The 18,506-nt window shown below is 43.5% G+C and overlaps 1 protein-coding gene across 1 annotated transcript in view; it reads right to left on the bottom strand.

The window, feature by feature from the left end:
- ANKRD33B (ankyrin repeat domain 33B) overlaps positions 1-16,805 on the bottom strand; it is a 59,535-nt gene extending 42,730 nt beyond the window's left edge. The window contains exons 1-2 of the mRNA XM_068933745.1: positions 16,674-16,805; positions 1,275-1,736 (exon numbers count right to left, since the gene is read on the bottom strand). Of these exons, the coding sequence (XP_068789846.1) occupies positions 1,275-1,736; positions 16,674-16,805 (594 nt within the window). The remainder of the gene's footprint in view (positions 1-1,274; positions 1,737-16,673) is intronic.
- Positions 16,806-18,506: the final 1,701 nt, after the last annotated feature.

Genomic DNA, 18,506 nt, shown 5'->3' with positions numbered 1-18,506 from the left:
ACAAAATACGTTGGCTCTGGCAGAAAAGTCAATTTAAGGCACTGCTACCCTCAGCTGCTCATTCCTACCTCCAGGCCATAGTTTACTCCCCCCGCCCTGATGTGTTAACGCTCTTTTTTTTTATTTGCATCTTTTCTGGAGCTTTACTGTAAATCAGATTATTGCAATAATCTGCATTAAAAATAATCCTTTTTAGGGAGGAGGATGCTATAGCATCAATCTATAGCACTCTGATGCTATGGTTTACAAGAGCTCCCACAAAGATTAGTACTGGCACAACTACTACAAACTGGAGCATGAGGCTGGAAATGAGCAGCCTGGGCTGGAGGGAAGGGGAAGGGCAGGAATTTCTTGAGCTAGTTTCTCCCACTCCAGCATACCATTAGCTATATATGTAATTAGAGTCTCTTTTTTCCTCCTGAGGCTTTTAAAGGGTTCTTTCTTCCCTCTTACCTCACAGTCCAGGGAATCACGAAGAAAGCTCAAGAGATTCTAGGAGAGTTCATAACGAGATGTAAACCAACGTGCATATATGCATACATGCATCAAAGACTGAAAAAAAAAGACCTCTCCAAACAGCCCTCAAACCAACTATTTGCACTATTTTCCGTACAAAGATAGCACTGACTTTGCCAGAATTTTCAAGTTGCTCAGGCTTCCTTTCAAAGTGTTCCCATCATGGACTACTCATAGGAAATTTCAACTGGAAACGTTTTTTGGACATTGATTGCTTATGCAAGCCACAAGTAAAAACTTCTCAGTTGTAATATAAGCAACAACACTAGCGAATGGAGTGACCGTTGCTAATCTGTTAATACTGTTACTCAAACGTGCCAGCTACGTGTTACCCAGGAAGCTGCACCCAGGGTTTTGCCTCCTGACTTGGGGAGATACACCTCCGTCCCTACAACGACGTGAGGGACAGCCCAAAACTCAAATCCCACACCGACGGAAGCAGGTCACCACCAGCCAACTGCGGCAGGACCTGTGAAAAGCCTGGTTTTAGCGAGGAACTCCGTGAGCCCTCCCGGGTACTGCAGAAACGCGGAGAGCGCTTACTTCCCCCCCCCCCCCCCAAAGTGAGAAAATAGTAAATAGGCCGAGAAGTAGAGGGCAACAGGAACTTTGCCCCAGCGTGAGGTGTGTCGAGGTGCCGAGCGGGAAGAGGCGGGCTGCCCGCAGGGGAGAGCGAGCGCGGCGGTTCCCACGGCCGCGCCGGGGCGCGGAGGGCGGCGCGGGGCGGAGGGGCGCGGAGCGGGCCGCTGGTTGCTCACCCGCCGGTTGCGGTCGGTCTCGCGCACCTCGTCCTCCTCGGGGCCCTGGCGGAGCAGCGCCCGCAGCACCACGGCGTTGTTGGTGCAGCAGGCGCGGAAGAAGCTCAGCGCCTCGGGGCTGCGGCGCTCCTCCCGCTCCAGCGGCCAGCCCTCCTCTTCCTCGTCCACCAGCCCGCCCGGCGGGTAGAAGGAGTCGTCCGAGGCGATGCTGCAGGTGTCGGGCAGCTCGGAGAAATCCTCGTACTCCTCGCAGTCTTCCTCCTCCTCCTCCTCCTCCTCGTCCTGCCCCTCGGCGGCAGCCCCCGCCACCCCGGCGCCGGGCAGCTCTTTCTCGGCGCCGGCGGCCGGCCGGGCCGGCTGCTCCCGCTGCCCCGCCAGCTTCTCGCCGTGCCCCGACGGCAGCAGCGTGCTGGGCGCCCGCCCGGCCCCGCGCCCGCCCCCGCGCCCGCGCCCGCCGCCGCTCTAGCGGCCCCGCCGCCCCATAGGCGCCCGCGGGGGCCGCGCAGCCCCGGGGGCGCCCGCCGGGAAGGGGGTTTCTCGCCGCCCGCCGCGCTTCCCCCTTGCGCGGCTTTGGGGCCGCTGGCGCTGCGCTCGGGATGCCGCGGCTCGGGGCGCGCAGGGGCCGCCCCGCCGCCGCCGAGCGCCCGCCGAGAGCAGCAGGGACAGTTAAAAAACCTCCTGGCCCTTAATCCGCTCAGCATCCCCTTGAGAAGCTTTGGGGCTTGGGGCTTAGCGCGCTGACATCAGGGGCGCGCGTTGGAGCAGCGATTTGCTGGGGGAGCGCGCAGCCGCCCGCGGCGCTTTTTTTCCGCGCCGCCCGGCGAAACGGCGGCTGGGCAGGGGAGAGCGGCGGCTTTCGGGGGCGCCTCCTGATTCCTCCCCTCACCTCCTTTGCTCGTCTCGGCTAAGCAGCGGGTTTGCAGCTCTTGAGTCTTAGTGCTCGCCTGCAAAAAGAGGTCACCCCGAGACCGCTCGCCTCCGGAGGAGGCAGGCAGAGAGAGGCAGGGCCTTGTCCATGAGCTGGGCCAGGTGAGAAAGAGGCTGCAACGACCTGTTTAGCCCAAGTTCTGGCTTCCCGACAGCCGTGATTGCAGCGATGTGTCTGAGAGTTTCCAGGAATACAACTACAATGTGTAGGATTCGGCTTTTGCAGCCATTCAAAACAAGGGAAATAGTTATACAGAACTGGAACGCTTAGGGGGAGAACTCACTTTTCAGATGGTAATTCATCGAATCACATAACGCAGCACCGACAGTTCACCAGACGCAGAGATGTCAGGCACATATTTTTTCGGGAGAATATTTAAAGATTAGATTGAGAGGAATAATGCACGTCTAAACTGAGTTCCTGCTTTGTCACAGTTCTTCTGTAACCTTTTTTCCCTTTCAAATACCATGGATTAGCACAATTCTCTGTCAGGGAAGCGGTGGGGAATGCCCTCCAGCCAGCAAAACAGGATATTTGGTTTCCTCAACAGCACTTTGAAGTGAACACCGTGTACATACGCTTCAGAAGGTGAATGTCCAGGGTCCAAGTCCTCATCTGTTTCAAGGGAGACAAACAAGCTCATGTTTCTGCATGAGGTGGAGTACAGTATGATGCACATTTTTTTTTAATTAAAGTAAGATATGAATTAAAAGTGAAAGATAAATACGAGCACAGGGGCCTGAGTAGTTGGCCTTCACAGTTTTTCAGGAAAACATGGGAACCAGACGACACAGGTGATCAAAAGCCCAGTGGCTTCTTGATGCTCCGGGCAGCATCAGTCGGTGGGGTTAGTGGAGAGTCTAGCAGAAGGAGATCTGTAATCAGAATTAGAAATAAATAGCTCCCTGATTGCCTGCTTCTGCAAAGAGGCTAATCTGTGAAGAAATGGGATTAAACTATTCTCTCACCTCCAGGTACCTCTGAGATCATAGCTAACAAGCACTGTTCATGCTGATGCTGCCCGTCTCGCATCATTTCTACACGTAAAGAAAGGAAGGACCTTATTCCCTGAGACTGCTGTACACGTCTGCCCACAGATCAACTGCTTCAGCTGTTGACTTTAATTTCAGCCGGATAGCTCTGTAGCATTGGCTTTTTCTTCTTGTTACTGGTCAGTTTGTTGAGTATTTTGCTTTGAATTCCCAAAGCTCCAGGGCTGCTTTCAGTTCACCTTTTGTTTTCTGCTCAGTGTGACCGTTGATCCGGTCAGCAGTATGTTTATGTCTTAGAGTACCACTTGCACTTGGGAAGAAGCGCGTTTTTCCTTGAGAAGCGGCAGCTGACAGGGGACATTTGCGTTGTTCTCGACCTGAACCTACCAGAAAAGCTTAGAGCTCATGCAGACTTTTGGCTCCAAAAAACTTGTTGTCTTTTCAGTTATAAACCTTAGTTTAATAAGAGGTACTAGCTCATCCACAAAGCTTGATTGATGCATGTTAAGCAGTGTGTAGGTGACAATTCACCTCATTTGTAAGAACTGAGGCTTCAGATATAGTTGCTTTGTTTCTCTTTCACAAAATAATCGCACACGCGTAAAGATTTACTGTAAAATGTATATGCAGTCAATTGCAACAAAAAAAATCTAACTAGAGGGGAACAAAACCAAATTATTTCAATTCAGGAAAAAATATTTGTAAGATACGTTTTTGTGTCAGATGCTAACGTCATTTTACCTGAAGGGTGGATAGGTACAACAATTACTAGGGAAGTGATTCAGTTTTTAGCCTGTTTCATATCTGACATCTCATGACAGAGCTGCTTTGGCATGATATATTCCTTTTTTCTCTTTCCAAGTCGGATGTGCTTGGTGTCTGATTAATGGCTTTTTGTCGTAAGTCTGAAGCTGCCAAATATCCAGTGTAGAACTTGGAAAGCCGGGGAGGAGGTGAGCCCCAAGCCCCCGAAGGAAGACACACCGTTAAAGTGAGAAGGGAGGTGCTGGAGCACAATTTGAAAGGTCGGACTTAATTTATAACAGTACTCGGGAGCCACAGCTTTATGGAGCTGGAACAGAAAGGGGAATAATGAAAAAATATGTGTTACTGGACAAGCACCTGCAGTGTCAAAAATCCCTTCATTAACCAAAAATTGAGTTTGCATGAAGTCATCCTCCATGCTTGCGAAGCAGAAAAAGTAGTTAAATGTAACATCTGAACGCCAAGAAGTAATCTGCCATGCCAAAATCTCACCAGAGCTTCTCTTAGGAGCAGGCTGTAGGCACTGGCACCAAACCAGATGTTACCTGGTGTTACGCTCCACCTTTGGTACAGAAGTGTGTGGTATTAAATACAGTTTTCTGTTTCCACTCTTTCAAAGCTGCCCTTGTTGATGTATTTGCGTTGGTGGAATTAACGACCACAAACTCTTGCCTACCAAAGCTTTCCTCGCAGGCTGGGGCGAATTAAGATGCAGCTGGAGAGAATACATCAGTTCAGCAGGGACTACCTGCATTTGCCCACCTTTCCCTGTCTCCTGCTGATTGTGAAAGAAAATATTTTGTTTTACCAGGCCATGTATCCTTCCTTATTGATTTTCAGGTGGGTTTTCTCTCGAGAACTTTGTTTCTGGAGAGAAGCGCAACTAGTATGTCTTCAGTGAAGGTAATTTGGCTTGTTTCTTCTTGCCTGTCATGACTCCAAATGATACTGATTCTTCTTCGTACCACTCTTGAGCTTCCTTCGGTTTTTCCAAATAGTTTCCAAAAGTTGATACTTACAAACGGTTTGCATACTCTTCCCACAACATAAAGTATTCAGAAAAACGTTACCTGAAAGTGAAAATGCAAGCCAGGTTAATTATCTAATGGTTCCTCCGTGAAGTCTTCAGCCCCAGTGCTACAGCTCTGATGTCCAGCAGTAGCCATCATTTGCTAAAATAATAATGCCTTCTTTATTTTTTCTGTCTCCCCTGGCTTTTCATGGGAAGTCTGCTCAGTTCGGGAATCCAATGATGATTCTTTTTGCCATGTCCCTTGGCTCAAACTCACCTTTGACTCTGAAAATTCATGCTTTTTTTCTCTTCGGCAGCGATAACGTTTCTGGGTTCACAATTTAGCTTATCAGCTTCTTAATGAAGCAGAAGTGAACCAGTTTCCTCCCAAAGATGTGCAGATTCTGCGGGGACCAGACAGATAAAAACTGTTTGCTCTCACCTGAGCCTGACACTTTCATCCTTTCTTTCAGACTAGTGCTATATTTCGTGAGCTTTGAAAATAAAGTGTCTGACTAATGCACAGCAGGCACTGTGTTTCCCATTGAATTTATCACTTTAACCACCACTGTTGAGACTATAGTTCAAATTATTTAATCCCTGTGTCGCTTGATGATGAACGGTAAGCTGCTACAGAAAGATGTATCTAAATGGACAGAAATTTTAACGTTGCTTCCAGAGATGATCCTCCAACCATTTATCCTGTCAGCACAGAAGCTCTGACCAATACTAGCCGAAATGGATGGGTATGGTTGCATATGTAATACAGATTGTGTCCAAGTTACTCTTTTTTTTCCAGTGAGACAGTTTATGTATGGCAAACAGATTTTTTTGTCATTTGTGCTTCACTGTGAAAATCAAATGAAGACAATGTGAAGAAAGAAAGGCCACAGAATAAGTCTGAAAATGCTTTCGAATTGCCAAAAAATAAAAAAAAAAAGCTATTTTCAAGGCATTTGTAAGAGGACGGCCTCGAACCTTTCATCTAGAAAAGGTACTAGTTAATGTCATTGAAATTAAATGCTGGTGTTCAGGAATTTGATATAAAAGCAAAGAAAACAAGATGATCATCCTAAAGCAAACAGCTCAGTGTCATTTGTCCTTACCATCATCAGCATCTCGTCAAAATTTATTGCTGGGAATTAACCAGGCAGGAAATTAAAATGTCCAGAGCAGATCCCACCTGTCCCTAGGCAGGCAACGCTTCCACTGGACAAACTGGTTTTTTTAGCGGCTATAGCACTGGGCCCTCCCAATTTGCCTCTTTAAGGTTCATGAGTCATTTCACTTACGAATGAGTCTGGGTTGGAGTTTGAACGAGACTCAGGTGCAAAAGTAAAATTAGCATGAAGATGCACTGAGTGTTACGTGTCCTTGTCACGTTCTGTAATTTAACCTAAGGAAAGATGCCACAACCGCGGGGCATCTCAGGAGTATTCTTAACAAGGAGATCTAGTCAGAACCAAAAACATCGGTTTCCATCATTGTAAAAGCAAATTATTTGGCTTTGTTTGTGTCCATTATTTAGATATCCAAAATTCGTGATTAACAAGAAGCCTGCCTATGTTTTATTTTTGCCAGCCTCATGTCTGGGTACCCACTTTTGAAATTCTGAAGGCATTTCTCTCCTCCTTTGTCTGTAGAAACTTAGGGAAACAAAGAATTTGAGCCTCGCATAGTGTTTGTTTGTAAGGCGTTTAACACTGCTTACGCATCTTCCAGGTTCAGATCACAACTTAGCAATTTAAGTGGTTTCAGTGATTTAAAGGTCTTGTAAAGTCTCAGTTACACACGGGGCAGAATTTGCTGTAGTGACTTGGCTCAACACCCATTGCTTTGTAGGTTTCTGCTGGAATTACGTAAAAGAATCGAGTATTACATTGTTGCACGACAATACAAACAATAGCAGTGATATCGCCCTGTTACGCTTAAGAGCCCCCTAGCTATTTTACTTTCCTTTGCTACTGACTGGCATGTACACACTCTTTTTTTTTTTTTTAAATAAAATAACAGATGTGTCAGTGGGTGCCAAAAATGCTCTGCCAGTATTTCTACTTTAACTAAAAAAGTACCAATTCGAAGCAAAATGAAATCAGGCAGGATTTGGTCAACTGACTGAACCAGTAAAACCCGAAAACTAAGCTGGTCAGCAGGCATCCTTCACCACAGATGCCATAAGGATGTCTGCATTAGAAATTTAGGCATTACAGGAAACAAGGCACTAAAAGAGATGGGGTGCTGTTTTGTAATGATAGGGTCTTTTTAATTCTGGACATAGTGGGCCATGTGCGATTACTGCTCTCCAGCTTCGTATTGCTTTTCAAAACAGACTGGTCACAGTTTCAAAAAACAGCTGCTTGAAATTAGACTCTACACTATATAGGCGTGTAGGTAAGTCAACTAATTTCTGGAGCTGCAGAGTTCTTGGTAGGTCCTGCAGACCAATGAATCCAACTCGGCATTTGTTTTACCAAGTCATATATTTTGTATTTGGATACTTTGCTAGGCTGTAGCAGGATGGTAAAAAAGCTAGCTGTCGTGGAGTATAAGAATGCGATTAACTTGGTCCAAAGCAGTCAGCTATTGTACCACATTTGAATATTGCTGCTGATGAGATATGTGTGAAGAAGACATTCAAGATGAAGATTAAGCAGCGAGTTGAAGAGCTCACCGAGGAGACATTGCCGGTCAAATCAGAAACACCCAAAGAAAGGCCTCATTTGTTTCAGTATTCACCTGACAGGGCAAAGGGGATCCCTTTTACAAAGTAACCCTCACGGCGCTTGCTAAGAGGGCTGCCCCACTTGTGAAGCCCTATAGAAGGAGCAGGATCGGAGCCTCAGTTTTCCTAAGCTCTGGCCAATATTTGGGGTGAAACCCTACCTGCTCTGAGAAGTAATAGCTGCTAGGGAGCTATGGGTAGAAACTGCAGCATGTTTCCTAGAAACCAAAGGCTTGAGCTGAGTAATGAGAGTGAAGCCAGAGAACAAGAAATATTAGCAATCATCTTGCTAAATACTGGTGTTTTGTCTGTTGCTGTTATTTCCCAGCTGGTGCTCAGTCAGATGAAATGCTGCTTAAGACATCTGTAGAGCCTGCCCGCTGGTGCCTCTGCTCAAGCTAATCCAATGAAGGGACCCAAGACGTGTAAAGACTTGATGCCGCTTCTGTTAATTTCATTTACTGGCTGTGCCTGGAAAAAATTGGTGTTCTAATTTTAAGATTAACTTATGTTTTGTAAATTCCGGGTTCTTTGACAGTGAGTAGCCTCTACAAGGCACCTGTCCACTCTGCACTGATTCCTGGGGCTCACCTCTAGTAGAGGAAGTTTGGAAGTTACTTAATCAACTCTCTTTTTGCACTATTTCTTCAGGACTGCAAAGCACTGTTGTAGAAGGCTTCTGGTAAGGCATATCAAATAGGTTAATGCTGTGTTTTTGTATGTTGCTTTGATATTTTGATGAAGGTAGATGGAAGGCTGGATGTGGAGGAGCGAATGCAGCTGAAGGGGATGGAGATGGAGTTCACACGTAGCTGCTCTCTTCCAATACATGTTACTGTAGACTCGATGTTAATGATGAAGATCCTTGAGGCTTCCAGTAACTCTCCTGTATGGAACTTCTGTTTTCATATTTCTCTTCATTTCTGTCTTAAAGAATTTCTTGGGAAAAAACTTATGAAAATGTACTGTTATTGTTCATACCTTGTTTTATCAAAATCCTGAGGGAAAATAGAAGTTCACAAAAAATCTTTCTTTAGGGCTTTGCCACCTCTGAAGAGTGGATTACCGAAATCTGCACTTGAAAATACTTTTTTCCTCCCGGTTACTTTGCATATTACTTCTTCAAACCTTACACTCATGCACATAATGATGTGGAAAGATTCATTGTCTGAAATGTCAGTTGCTGTTTTTTTCACTGGATTGAGGATAGCAGAGCAAACTGTTTCTCAGATGATAGGTTTAATTTTCTCATTTTGGGTTTTAATACCTATTAACAAAATAGTGCAATACTAGAAATGAATATGTATATAAAAATGATTAGGGAAAAAATCTCATATATATTCCATTACTAGATTATAATTATTGGATCATCCGTCTTTCAGCTGGATTAGCGTGCATGAGAATTTATTTGTGAACTGTTGTTTTATTTTTAAACTCTAGCATAGCATAGAAGTCCCCACCTATGTGGGTGAAAATGTACCGTTCATTCTGGGCATCTAAAATAAATAAGAAATGTTAGCCTTACACCAAAATCCCTAAAAGAACTTCTTTCTGCATCCACAGAATAAAACGTGCCTTAGCTTTACATTTGCTGAAAGTAGTTCCTCTTTACTGTAAAATTATGCAACCAAAAATAGATCATGTTGGTGCTGGTATGAATAACCCTGCTGATGCTTGTCCGTGTGGACAAACCATGTCGGTGCGTTACTTCTGAAACCTAAGTTCAGTTCACCCATCCTCTGCAGATTTCTGGTATAACTCCGGGGCCTTCAAGCCTTTGCATGCTTCCAAACAAGATTAATGGCATTTTTCTGTACTCCTTTCAACAATCTACAGGATGTCTGCAAGGGTTCTGCTTTAAGCCATGGAAGTACCCCAGATACATGCCCATCTGTCCTTACTGCTGTCCTGCATCAGTTCACTGGAAAGAATTAAGTACTGAATTCTTTCTAATTCACTTCCTCTTGCAGACCCCAGAGAGAGCTTTAATATGTGACCCAGTTGCTATTTCTGAAATCTTATGTTTTTAATCCTCTTTCTATTTCAGTTTTGTTTAATTCAAACTGGGAGTTGGCCGCTGCTGTCTAATGCAATTCAGTACTGGAGGAACACTGATACAACACCAGCAACAGAAGTAATTTTACAAAGTGAAGATGTTAAAGGGAAGGTCTTGAGGTTTTTTTGCCACAACTTATTCATATTTACCATCTCATTTTATTATCTGTCCTCTGATGAGAATTTGGAGTGCGTTAGAATAAAACTTGCACTGAACGCTATGTTTCAGCACATTTCAGAGCTTGCATTTGTTTCTTTGTACTGTATCAAAATAATAATACCCACTATTTGAAAATGTGATTCCTTGTATGAACAGGGACTCCTGCTCAGAGGGTTTCTTCTTCCCCTCTCCTGCCCGTTCCTGAGGTAACGGGGCTGTGTTTCATCAGCGCATGCAACCACACGATTGACTCGAGGCTTGCATTGAAAGGTAAATATGGTTAAATATTCTAGAAAAGCTTTGTGCAAGCAGTTAAGTGATTTGGTGAATCAGCGGCCTGACAAAGATGCGAGTACTTTTAAAACATTGTGGAAACTCCTAGAATAACTGTGGGGCTATATTACATTCCTGTCACGCACACTGTTGTGCAGTGATAGCTTTCACTGTCTCCGACAGGATCATGCTCAGTTTCATCTTTGCAGAAATACCGGGTTCCTCAAGGATAATATTTATTCAGTGTTTTGCTGGAATCGTATAAATTGCCACATCATCAGGTGAAAATAAATGAGACCCAGTGGTTTCCTTGTTTCTTGGGGTTTGCACAATGTAATTTTCACAGATCACAAGCATCGTGGGACTTGTCCCAGGAGGTGCTCAAATAAAAGCCAAAGATTATCTGTATGACATGTCCCCTTAGAAAACGTATCTCTCATGTGATCATCCTGGATGTAAGTTTAAATATCTATCTCTGTGTTGTGTCTCTTTTTCAGAACTCTTCCACTTAAGAAAATATAAATCCATTCATGTGCTACAGAAAATGTTAAGAGAGCTATTAAACGACACTGACTACATTTTTGTAGCAAGTAAGTTCTGTACAGGTCTGTTGGTTTCAGACCTGTTACCTTGCACAGCTCTCTTCTGTATGGTACAGTCTATGAAAAGGAAGAGCTGTCACTCTTCAAAGCTTATTATGCTACAGAGGGGCTTTCTGACAGACTAAACTCCTGTCCAGTTTACCCCGCAGAAGGGTATAGTATCTCTTTCCTGCATTGCTCTCATTGCAAATATTTTCTTTATAAGCCAAAAAATCTGTTACTGAGTCAGTAAAGGAAATACATGTTTGCACGTAGTTGCGTTTTCCTTCTTTGGAAACATCCTACAAGTCTAGCGTGATCTTCCTTTTGGTTGGTTCTTGCATATCCAGCAGTAAGAAAGTCGTTATCTTTCTCTGTAAGAAAAAAGCACTGAGGGACAAAATTTCCATAGTCAAATTGCGTTACAACAGCAGTTGATACTCAGAAGGCAGAGCGAGATAGGCAAACAGGGTTATCTCGACTTGTCAGTTGGTGAAACTGAACCAGAGAGATCAAGGTCATCGTCCTCCAATTTAGACTCTATGCATCTCCTTGGACAGTTAAATTAGTGAAATAAATTGCAGACTTTTAAAACTACTGAAATCAAAAGGACTGCGTATTCTCAGGAATCCTGCAAATCGGGACACTTGCTTACGCGCTGAAAGTGTTGAAACCAAGTTAAACGTTTCTTTTTTAATGGTTAGGGCTGTTTCAAAGACAGCCTGAATCTCTTTAGTTTTCAGAGTTTTGTCTTATGCTCAGCAGTAAATATCTGTATTTAAATTACACCCTTCTGTTTATTTGTGCTTGTGTAGTACCGTCGAGATCTTGGGAGGACATTTTCTTTAAACATTTTATTTGCTCTTAAAGCTAAGTTGTATCAGTGAAAGAAAAAGGTATTCTCTCCTCTGTGGGTGGTTGTGGCAAAGACGAAAACATGTACTTTCCTTATGAAGAACAACTTGTTTTTTTCCAGAAGACAGTAGCAGAGAAGGGGAAGGGTGAATGTATCTCTTTTGAATGGTGTGTGCATTTGATTTTTTTTCTGCATCCAAAGAATCCCGTTCGAAAGGGAGTCCAGAATACAGTGGAAAGCGGTGACCAGGGTGTGACGGGGGTCCGTTTTTCCTTATGAGTAATTTGTTAACAAAGCGCTGACCAGATGGCACTCCAAATGCATAGCACAAATACTTGGACTTTGTAGGACTCCTAAAGGCTTATTATTGACATGTTTGTTTCTTGCTTTTTATAAGTTTAGGATAACTGGCCCTTTTACTCCTCTCCCTGAGTTTAAGGTGTGTGGCCGAGGAAGCGGTTTTCCCATTTTCAGCAGATATAATAGGAAAGCTCCCTGGAACAGGAGTGAGAGCCGAGCCAGGTATCTGCAATGTCTTTTCGGCCAAGCTGTGGCGCGTCTGGCCTGGAGGCCCACGCATGCAGCATCCTGACCACGTCGGGCCCCCTACGTGGAGGGCTAATGGGGGAGCACGAGCTCCGAACTGCTGCTGAGACACCTGAGAGCCCTCCCAACAGCAGCTGTGGGATTTTGGCATTCCCTGAAAGGTCCACGTTTCTCTTGAACATGGTGTCTTACGTTACTAATATAAAATCTCATTACACCGGTAAGCTTATTAGCATTACAAGCAACCTAATGAAGTGTAATTAGTACAAATGCTCAGTGTGAACTAATTGATCTGGAAAAAAAGGCCGTTTTAGAATACGTACAGGAAAAGTAAACCTTGACTTTTCCTAGAAATTTCCAGGAGGGAGTGTGTTTACAAAACACTGGGAGATAATTTACAACTCGCATGCAAGTTGATCTAATTTTCTGTTGACTGGTTTAAAAAAATGGTATCTTGATTATCACCTAGCAATGTGCTTCACCAGCAGGGAGTTGCGAATTGAGCTGTGCTTTGATTGTAAACTCTGCTGAAATCTTTTTCATTTCATTATCGACTGTCAGAAAAGGCTGTTTCAGGAAAAATAGGCTACTACATAATTAAAAAAGAAAGGCTGTTGCTAATTTTTGTTGTCTGAGATTTGAAGCAGTGAAGATACAAATCTTCAGATATGGTTACTGTGATAAGGGAACCCATTCTAGCTGTTACAAAACTGTCAGCACTGCTGTAATAATATTTTGCATTGTGCTATGCTGTACTGCATATTGTAAAATTAAACCGCAAGAGATGAGTCTTTAAAAGGTTACACTGGGTTTTTGAACCATCCATCTGATCAATCAAGAAAGACAGTCAATTAAAAATAATCAAGTGGCCTTTAATTTAATAAGCCTTCTGCTATACCTCTCTCTTATTCTTGACTAGATTAAAAATACCTGTTTCAATAATGAAAATAGAAACAAAATAGAGATCTAACACTTAGTTTTAAAAACTTACCTTTTGCTTACCTGTATTATACCTACCTCTAGATTTGTACTACCTATAAACCTTTCCTTTTGTAAGGATCAAAAGCATTCCCTGCATTCCTGTTTTTGTTTTTTGTTTCTAAATTTTAGGATGATAGTTGTGAAAGATAATGAAATGCCCTTTAAATAACTAAGAAATAATGTCATTTAAAGGAAGACTTGTCATAACGTTTGGTGAGGTGCTGTTGTTTTTATGCACGCAAGGTACTGTTCTCCTTTAGTGAAAGCCCTTGTTGTTGGCTGGGATTTAGGGTTCCTCCCAGGGGCAGATGCCATGCTCTTCTCCCAAGCTTTGTTCACCTTTGAATCACAAATCCCTTAGCGACAAAGACAAATGCATTAACAACCCTTTCTAAACAGTTCAGAATTGTGAGAGACGCAGATCAGCGAGAGCCAAGCTGGGTTCCCGTAGGATTTCTCTATTTAAATGGCTTTTGGAGCAAGTCCTTCTGAATAGGGCATGCGCCAAGGGCGCGGAGGCAAGCGCTGCGGCAGGCAGGGTTTCTCTTTCTGCGTGGGGCTGTGTCCGCTGAGAACAGATGGGACAGCCCCCACGCCAGCAAAACACCAGCGTCCTACAGGGAGTGAGCTGACCTCCTCCGCGGGCAGAGGGTAGCACCACAGCTGCTGAACCAGGCCAGCCAGAGCCGAGGCAGCAGGGATACACACGACTTGTCAGTAGAGATTTGAGAGAAAATGAATTTTAATGCCTCCACGTATCTCCCCAATAAATCATCTTCCTGTTTCTCCATCAATGCAGCGAAATAAACTTTCAAACTCTGCTGGGAAATGTGCTGGCAGACTCTTTAGCGTGTGTAGTCTGTAACACTGCTGGACGAATTTGGCCCTTCCGGCCTTGCTCCAAACCATTCTTTAAACAAATAGATACGTGCTTTCGAAACTATGAAATCAGAGCTAGTTAGAAATCTAGAGCAGAGGCAAATACCTCTGATGACTTTTTCCGCGTGGGTCAGAGGCATGGTGCTAGCAGCGGTTCCTGATTTCACCTGGAGAACGCAGAGCTCTTACGGAAGATGGAGGGCACCGCTTTCTAGGTTGTCGATATTGATAAATGCCCAGCTTGCAGACTCCGAAATAGGGCTTACCTGTTCTTCCTTACTTCTGTCAGGAAATACAGCCCATGGGGAAAAGGCCTGAATGGTCAGAAAATGTATGGAAAGAGGGACAGGCCACTCAAGAGTGGTATTTTCAGCAAGTTCAGAGCTCGGTTTTTAAAATAGGAGGAGGGTGGGGACAGATGGATGATCCTAGATGACTGCCCTCTGGAGATATTAGGGTTATGGCTGTGTTTAGGTCCTGCTCAGCATTTGGACTGAGATCCTCAGGCAAGGAAGGATCTAAATTTATTTTCCTTTTCTTTGATTATTTGTATCAGTCCGGACTGTCCCTTTTTTCTTCTAAAACACACTTTCCCAAGGGGAGGAGGTGCATGATGAATTAAGGGGAAGGAAATGGCTACTTCACCTGTAAGAACGAAAGGGCAGACAGAACTTCTCCAGCTTGGCCAGGGAGCACTGGGTTACGAGGACCCTCCAGCCCCTAGTGGAGAGGTGGCGTCAGGGATGGCGCTGGCCTTTGAGTGACGCCCAGGCCTATGCACCAAGGAAGGGTATTGGCACAACTGAAGGTTCCTGCTGAGCAAAGTGTGGTGCTGCAAGATATATTGATGAGCTTTGTATAGTTCTCAGGTCCAGTGGTAGTAACTCTTGAGATGGACATACATACTAGTTGGAAACCCCTCTGGGAATAAAAGGAACAGGCCAAGGTCCTGTGTAACCAATTTGCTCAGTTTGCAACTGAGTTTCATGATGCTCTAATTTCTTGCTGAAAGTCAAAGCTCCTGGAATCATCTGTTCATCTGAAAATCACATTTTTAAACTAAAAAGGTGAACAAAAGGAGTAAGAAGCATGCTAATTTAAAAGTATGATCATTTTGAAGGTTATCTTGTGATTTATGTTGTTGAGTATATGATCTTTGAATGCTTAAGCGTGGCAGTCCTTGAAATCAATTAATCTACTATGATGCATTTCCTAGAAAAAGGTGCTCAAATTGGGAGTAGCCCCTACACTCATGGCCTGCCTGAGCTAATTCTACGGGAATCTGGGATAAAGCTCCCACCTTCTGAATTCCTGCTGATGGTTATAGTGATATCAAAGGAGAATGACTTGGTAAGGTGGCTATTAATTAGTAAAAACTCTGCATAATTTAAAACTGAGCAAACAGTTGGGAACCAGCAGTTTAGTAGCGCACGTGGCTGATAGCTGCATTTAGAGGATGGCAGTACAGTGGGTGCTCCCTCTGGACAGCACCATATTTCTAAAAATAATATGCAGCCCAGCATCTCCGACCCACCAAGTTATTGGTGTCTTTTCTTTTTCTACCCTTAATTTCAGTTCCTGCGTTGCAAGCTTTTCCATGTGCGGCCCAAAGACCTAATAAAGTCCTTTCATATGAGAGTTATCAACCTTCCAGCAGCAGGGAAAAAATATTGATCTGTGCTGGGCTTTAAGAGAGGGGTCTCTGCAGTCCGTGACCAATATCAAGTCCTCCACAACAGAAATTCAGCCTCTTGGGTCCTTCTGATGTAAGTAAGGCAGCGTAACGCTTTCCCACTATAAGGAACGTTATCTGTTCCTTACAACGTTGCCGAATTCAGAACAATTGGGCAAAACTGCTTAGCTTTTAGGAAGGTTGCTTTTATGTTTTTGTTTATATTTACCTTAAATTTTTAAATCACAGTTTGCTACCTCCAAGGAAAAAACATGGAAAAGTGTTTTGTTTTGGCGTGCTAAAAAATTCTGGTGTCCTCTTTGAAAATAGATTTTCCTTAAATGTTTTGATGACTGCTTTTCCCCAAGAGATGTCTTTTTTGGTCCTTTGAACCAAGCAGACTAGTGATCACTAGCTGTATTTTCCTTGGTTTTGGAGGGTCTTGATTCCTTCTTTTCGATGTTCTTGATATAATTTTCCAAAATATTGATCGTTTACTACTGCAGCTGGAACATATCTAATTTCTAGAGAGCTGGAATCCTGTAAAATTCTTAAGGGAAAGATAGGGGTAGCTTAGCATGTGTGAGAGGTGTCTAAATATGTTTAAAATTTTTGCCTTCATCTGCTTTAAAAAGAATTTTTGTGTGTGTCACAAGATTTGCTTCACAGCGAAACATTCTCTTTAAAAAGTCCGGCTTTACCTCACTTCTCCTACTATCCCATTATTTTCTTCTTTTTTACCAGGAAAAATAAAAGATACGGAGAGATGGTACTAAAATAGTTTCCAAACTACCCTAAAAAATGGAAATATAACAAAACCTGACTTTCTGCCAGCCTGAGTTCACTTTCAGCCAACTCCTGTTTTTACCAGCCCCATCCAAAAGTGTCATAGCAAACATTTCTAAGCCTGAGCGCTTGTGCGGGTGCATTACGATGCAGTCCCTAACTGGGCAGTGACACGCTGCTGTTTTCCTTACCGGCGCTGTGAACAGCCCGGATGGAGCACCACCAGCACTCAGCTGCTGGAGACACCCTGAGCACACCCTTTGCTGCTCTTTTCCTCTCTGCAAAGCAGCTTCTTTAAGAGGAGGCTCCATGCGCATCTCCATTACTGCGAATTTGCGAGACATCTGCGGATTACTGGAATGGGGATGCTTGGCTTGCGTAATGATACACAGTGGTCACATAGCACTTCTCATCAGTAGATATTAAAGTGTTCCACAAAAAGAGGTCAGTATTATTATCCTCAATCTATATATTCTATTTCTGGCTGCGAGAAAAGAGCATTTGGTAATGGTCGGCGCAGTGGTAAAAGACAGGACAGCCTGTACAGAGATTTAAAACTCTGAAGTTGAAAAGCACTGTGCCTGAGTGAATGAGATCTACCCGTTCAGCACTTAAGACCTGCATCCTAGCCTGAGACATGCCTGAATGACCTTTGTTTAACCTCAGTCAAAAAACGGAGTAATACTAATTACCCGGCTGTCTGTATGTTCTGCGAATGGTGGATAATCATGCCAAAAGGGACTTCAGTGGGGAAAATTTCCCTCCAACTTGCTACATTTTGAGCTGCATAGGTAGCAGCACTTGTAATTCAGGTTGCTTAACGCTTTTCACATTAAGATTGAAGACTTTGTATGTGCAACTGTTCGGGCTGAATTTTTCAACGCTGTCTCAAGGTGATCTTTAAAAATCCTCAGGAAAAAGTGCTTCTGCAAAAACAAGTGATCAAGTGATCAGCTTGCAGTTAGGAGAAAATATTTGTATCCTTATGCATATCATGGAGGAGTTCTGTCACTGGACACAGGCTTTAAAGTTGCCATTACTCTTTAAGTGTCTGCACACATAACACGGTCTGTTCCCACAAAGCCTCTGCTTTAGTTCTGCCCCTATAAAATGAATATGACACTTTCTTTCTGCAGTTTTTCTTATGTTTTACCTTTTCAGCCTATAAGCTCTTTAGACCAGAGTCTGTCTCATATACACACTGTCTGTCTGGCTTGTTTGGACCCCAATGTTATTTTAAAACTTGCCTTAGCTTCACTAGGAGAAATTTATACCAATATAATGTTATTAAAGGCTCCTTGGTAAGGATTTCACTGCAGAACATCTTGAAAGAAAAATACATGTAGAAAAGGAGCGTATCTCCTAGGAATGATCATTTGTTTGACCTTAATCTGTCATTGGCAAAGCTTCCTGGCTGCGCTGCATTAGCAGATGGATAATCGGCTCCAGCTGAAATTACTTGTGCAGTTAAGTAGTTTATTTTCTCATTTTCCTACAGTGAGAGTCTTTAAGAATGTGGCTGGCTTGCAAGAGCTCGTGTATTTTCCTGTGTAAGTGTACTGGACTCCTAGGTTGGACTAAGTTTCTTAGAGTCGATTTGCAAAGCTTCTCTGTATGAATCTTTTCAAAGATGTCTTTGTATTGTCTTGAGAGAAAGAAGTCTTCAAAAGAGAAAAATTACCATTGCAGGAAATCAAGTTAGAAAATGACAAGATTTAGAGGAAATAAGATGCAGGTGATAAAAGCAGAAAAAGAAGCAATGGAATGAGCACTCGTTCCACATGCATACAATCCTACCACCTGTAACTTTTGCTAACTAGTCAAGGAGAGATCTTAGGAAGATTTTCATAAAACCGTAAACAACCTTGAAGACAAAAAATGTCAACGGCATTAACATATGCAGCTTCTAGTGACCTTGACATCTCTGGAAAGGAATTCCTCACAGCAGGATTAGATCAGATTTGCATGGTTTTTTTCAAGATGACTAGGCTACTAACTGATTGAAATAATATTAGGGCAGAATT

The sequence above is a fragment of the Struthio camelus genome, chromosome 2, assembly GCF_040807025.1.
Source record: "Struthio camelus isolate bStrCam1 chromosome 2, bStrCam1.hap1, whole genome shotgun sequence".
NCBI classification, from domain to species: domain Eukaryota; kingdom Metazoa; phylum Chordata; class Aves; order Struthioniformes; family Struthionidae; genus Struthio; species Struthio camelus.
Note: the sequence above shows the minus strand (reverse complement) of the source record. Positions and strands in the feature narration are given on the sequence as shown.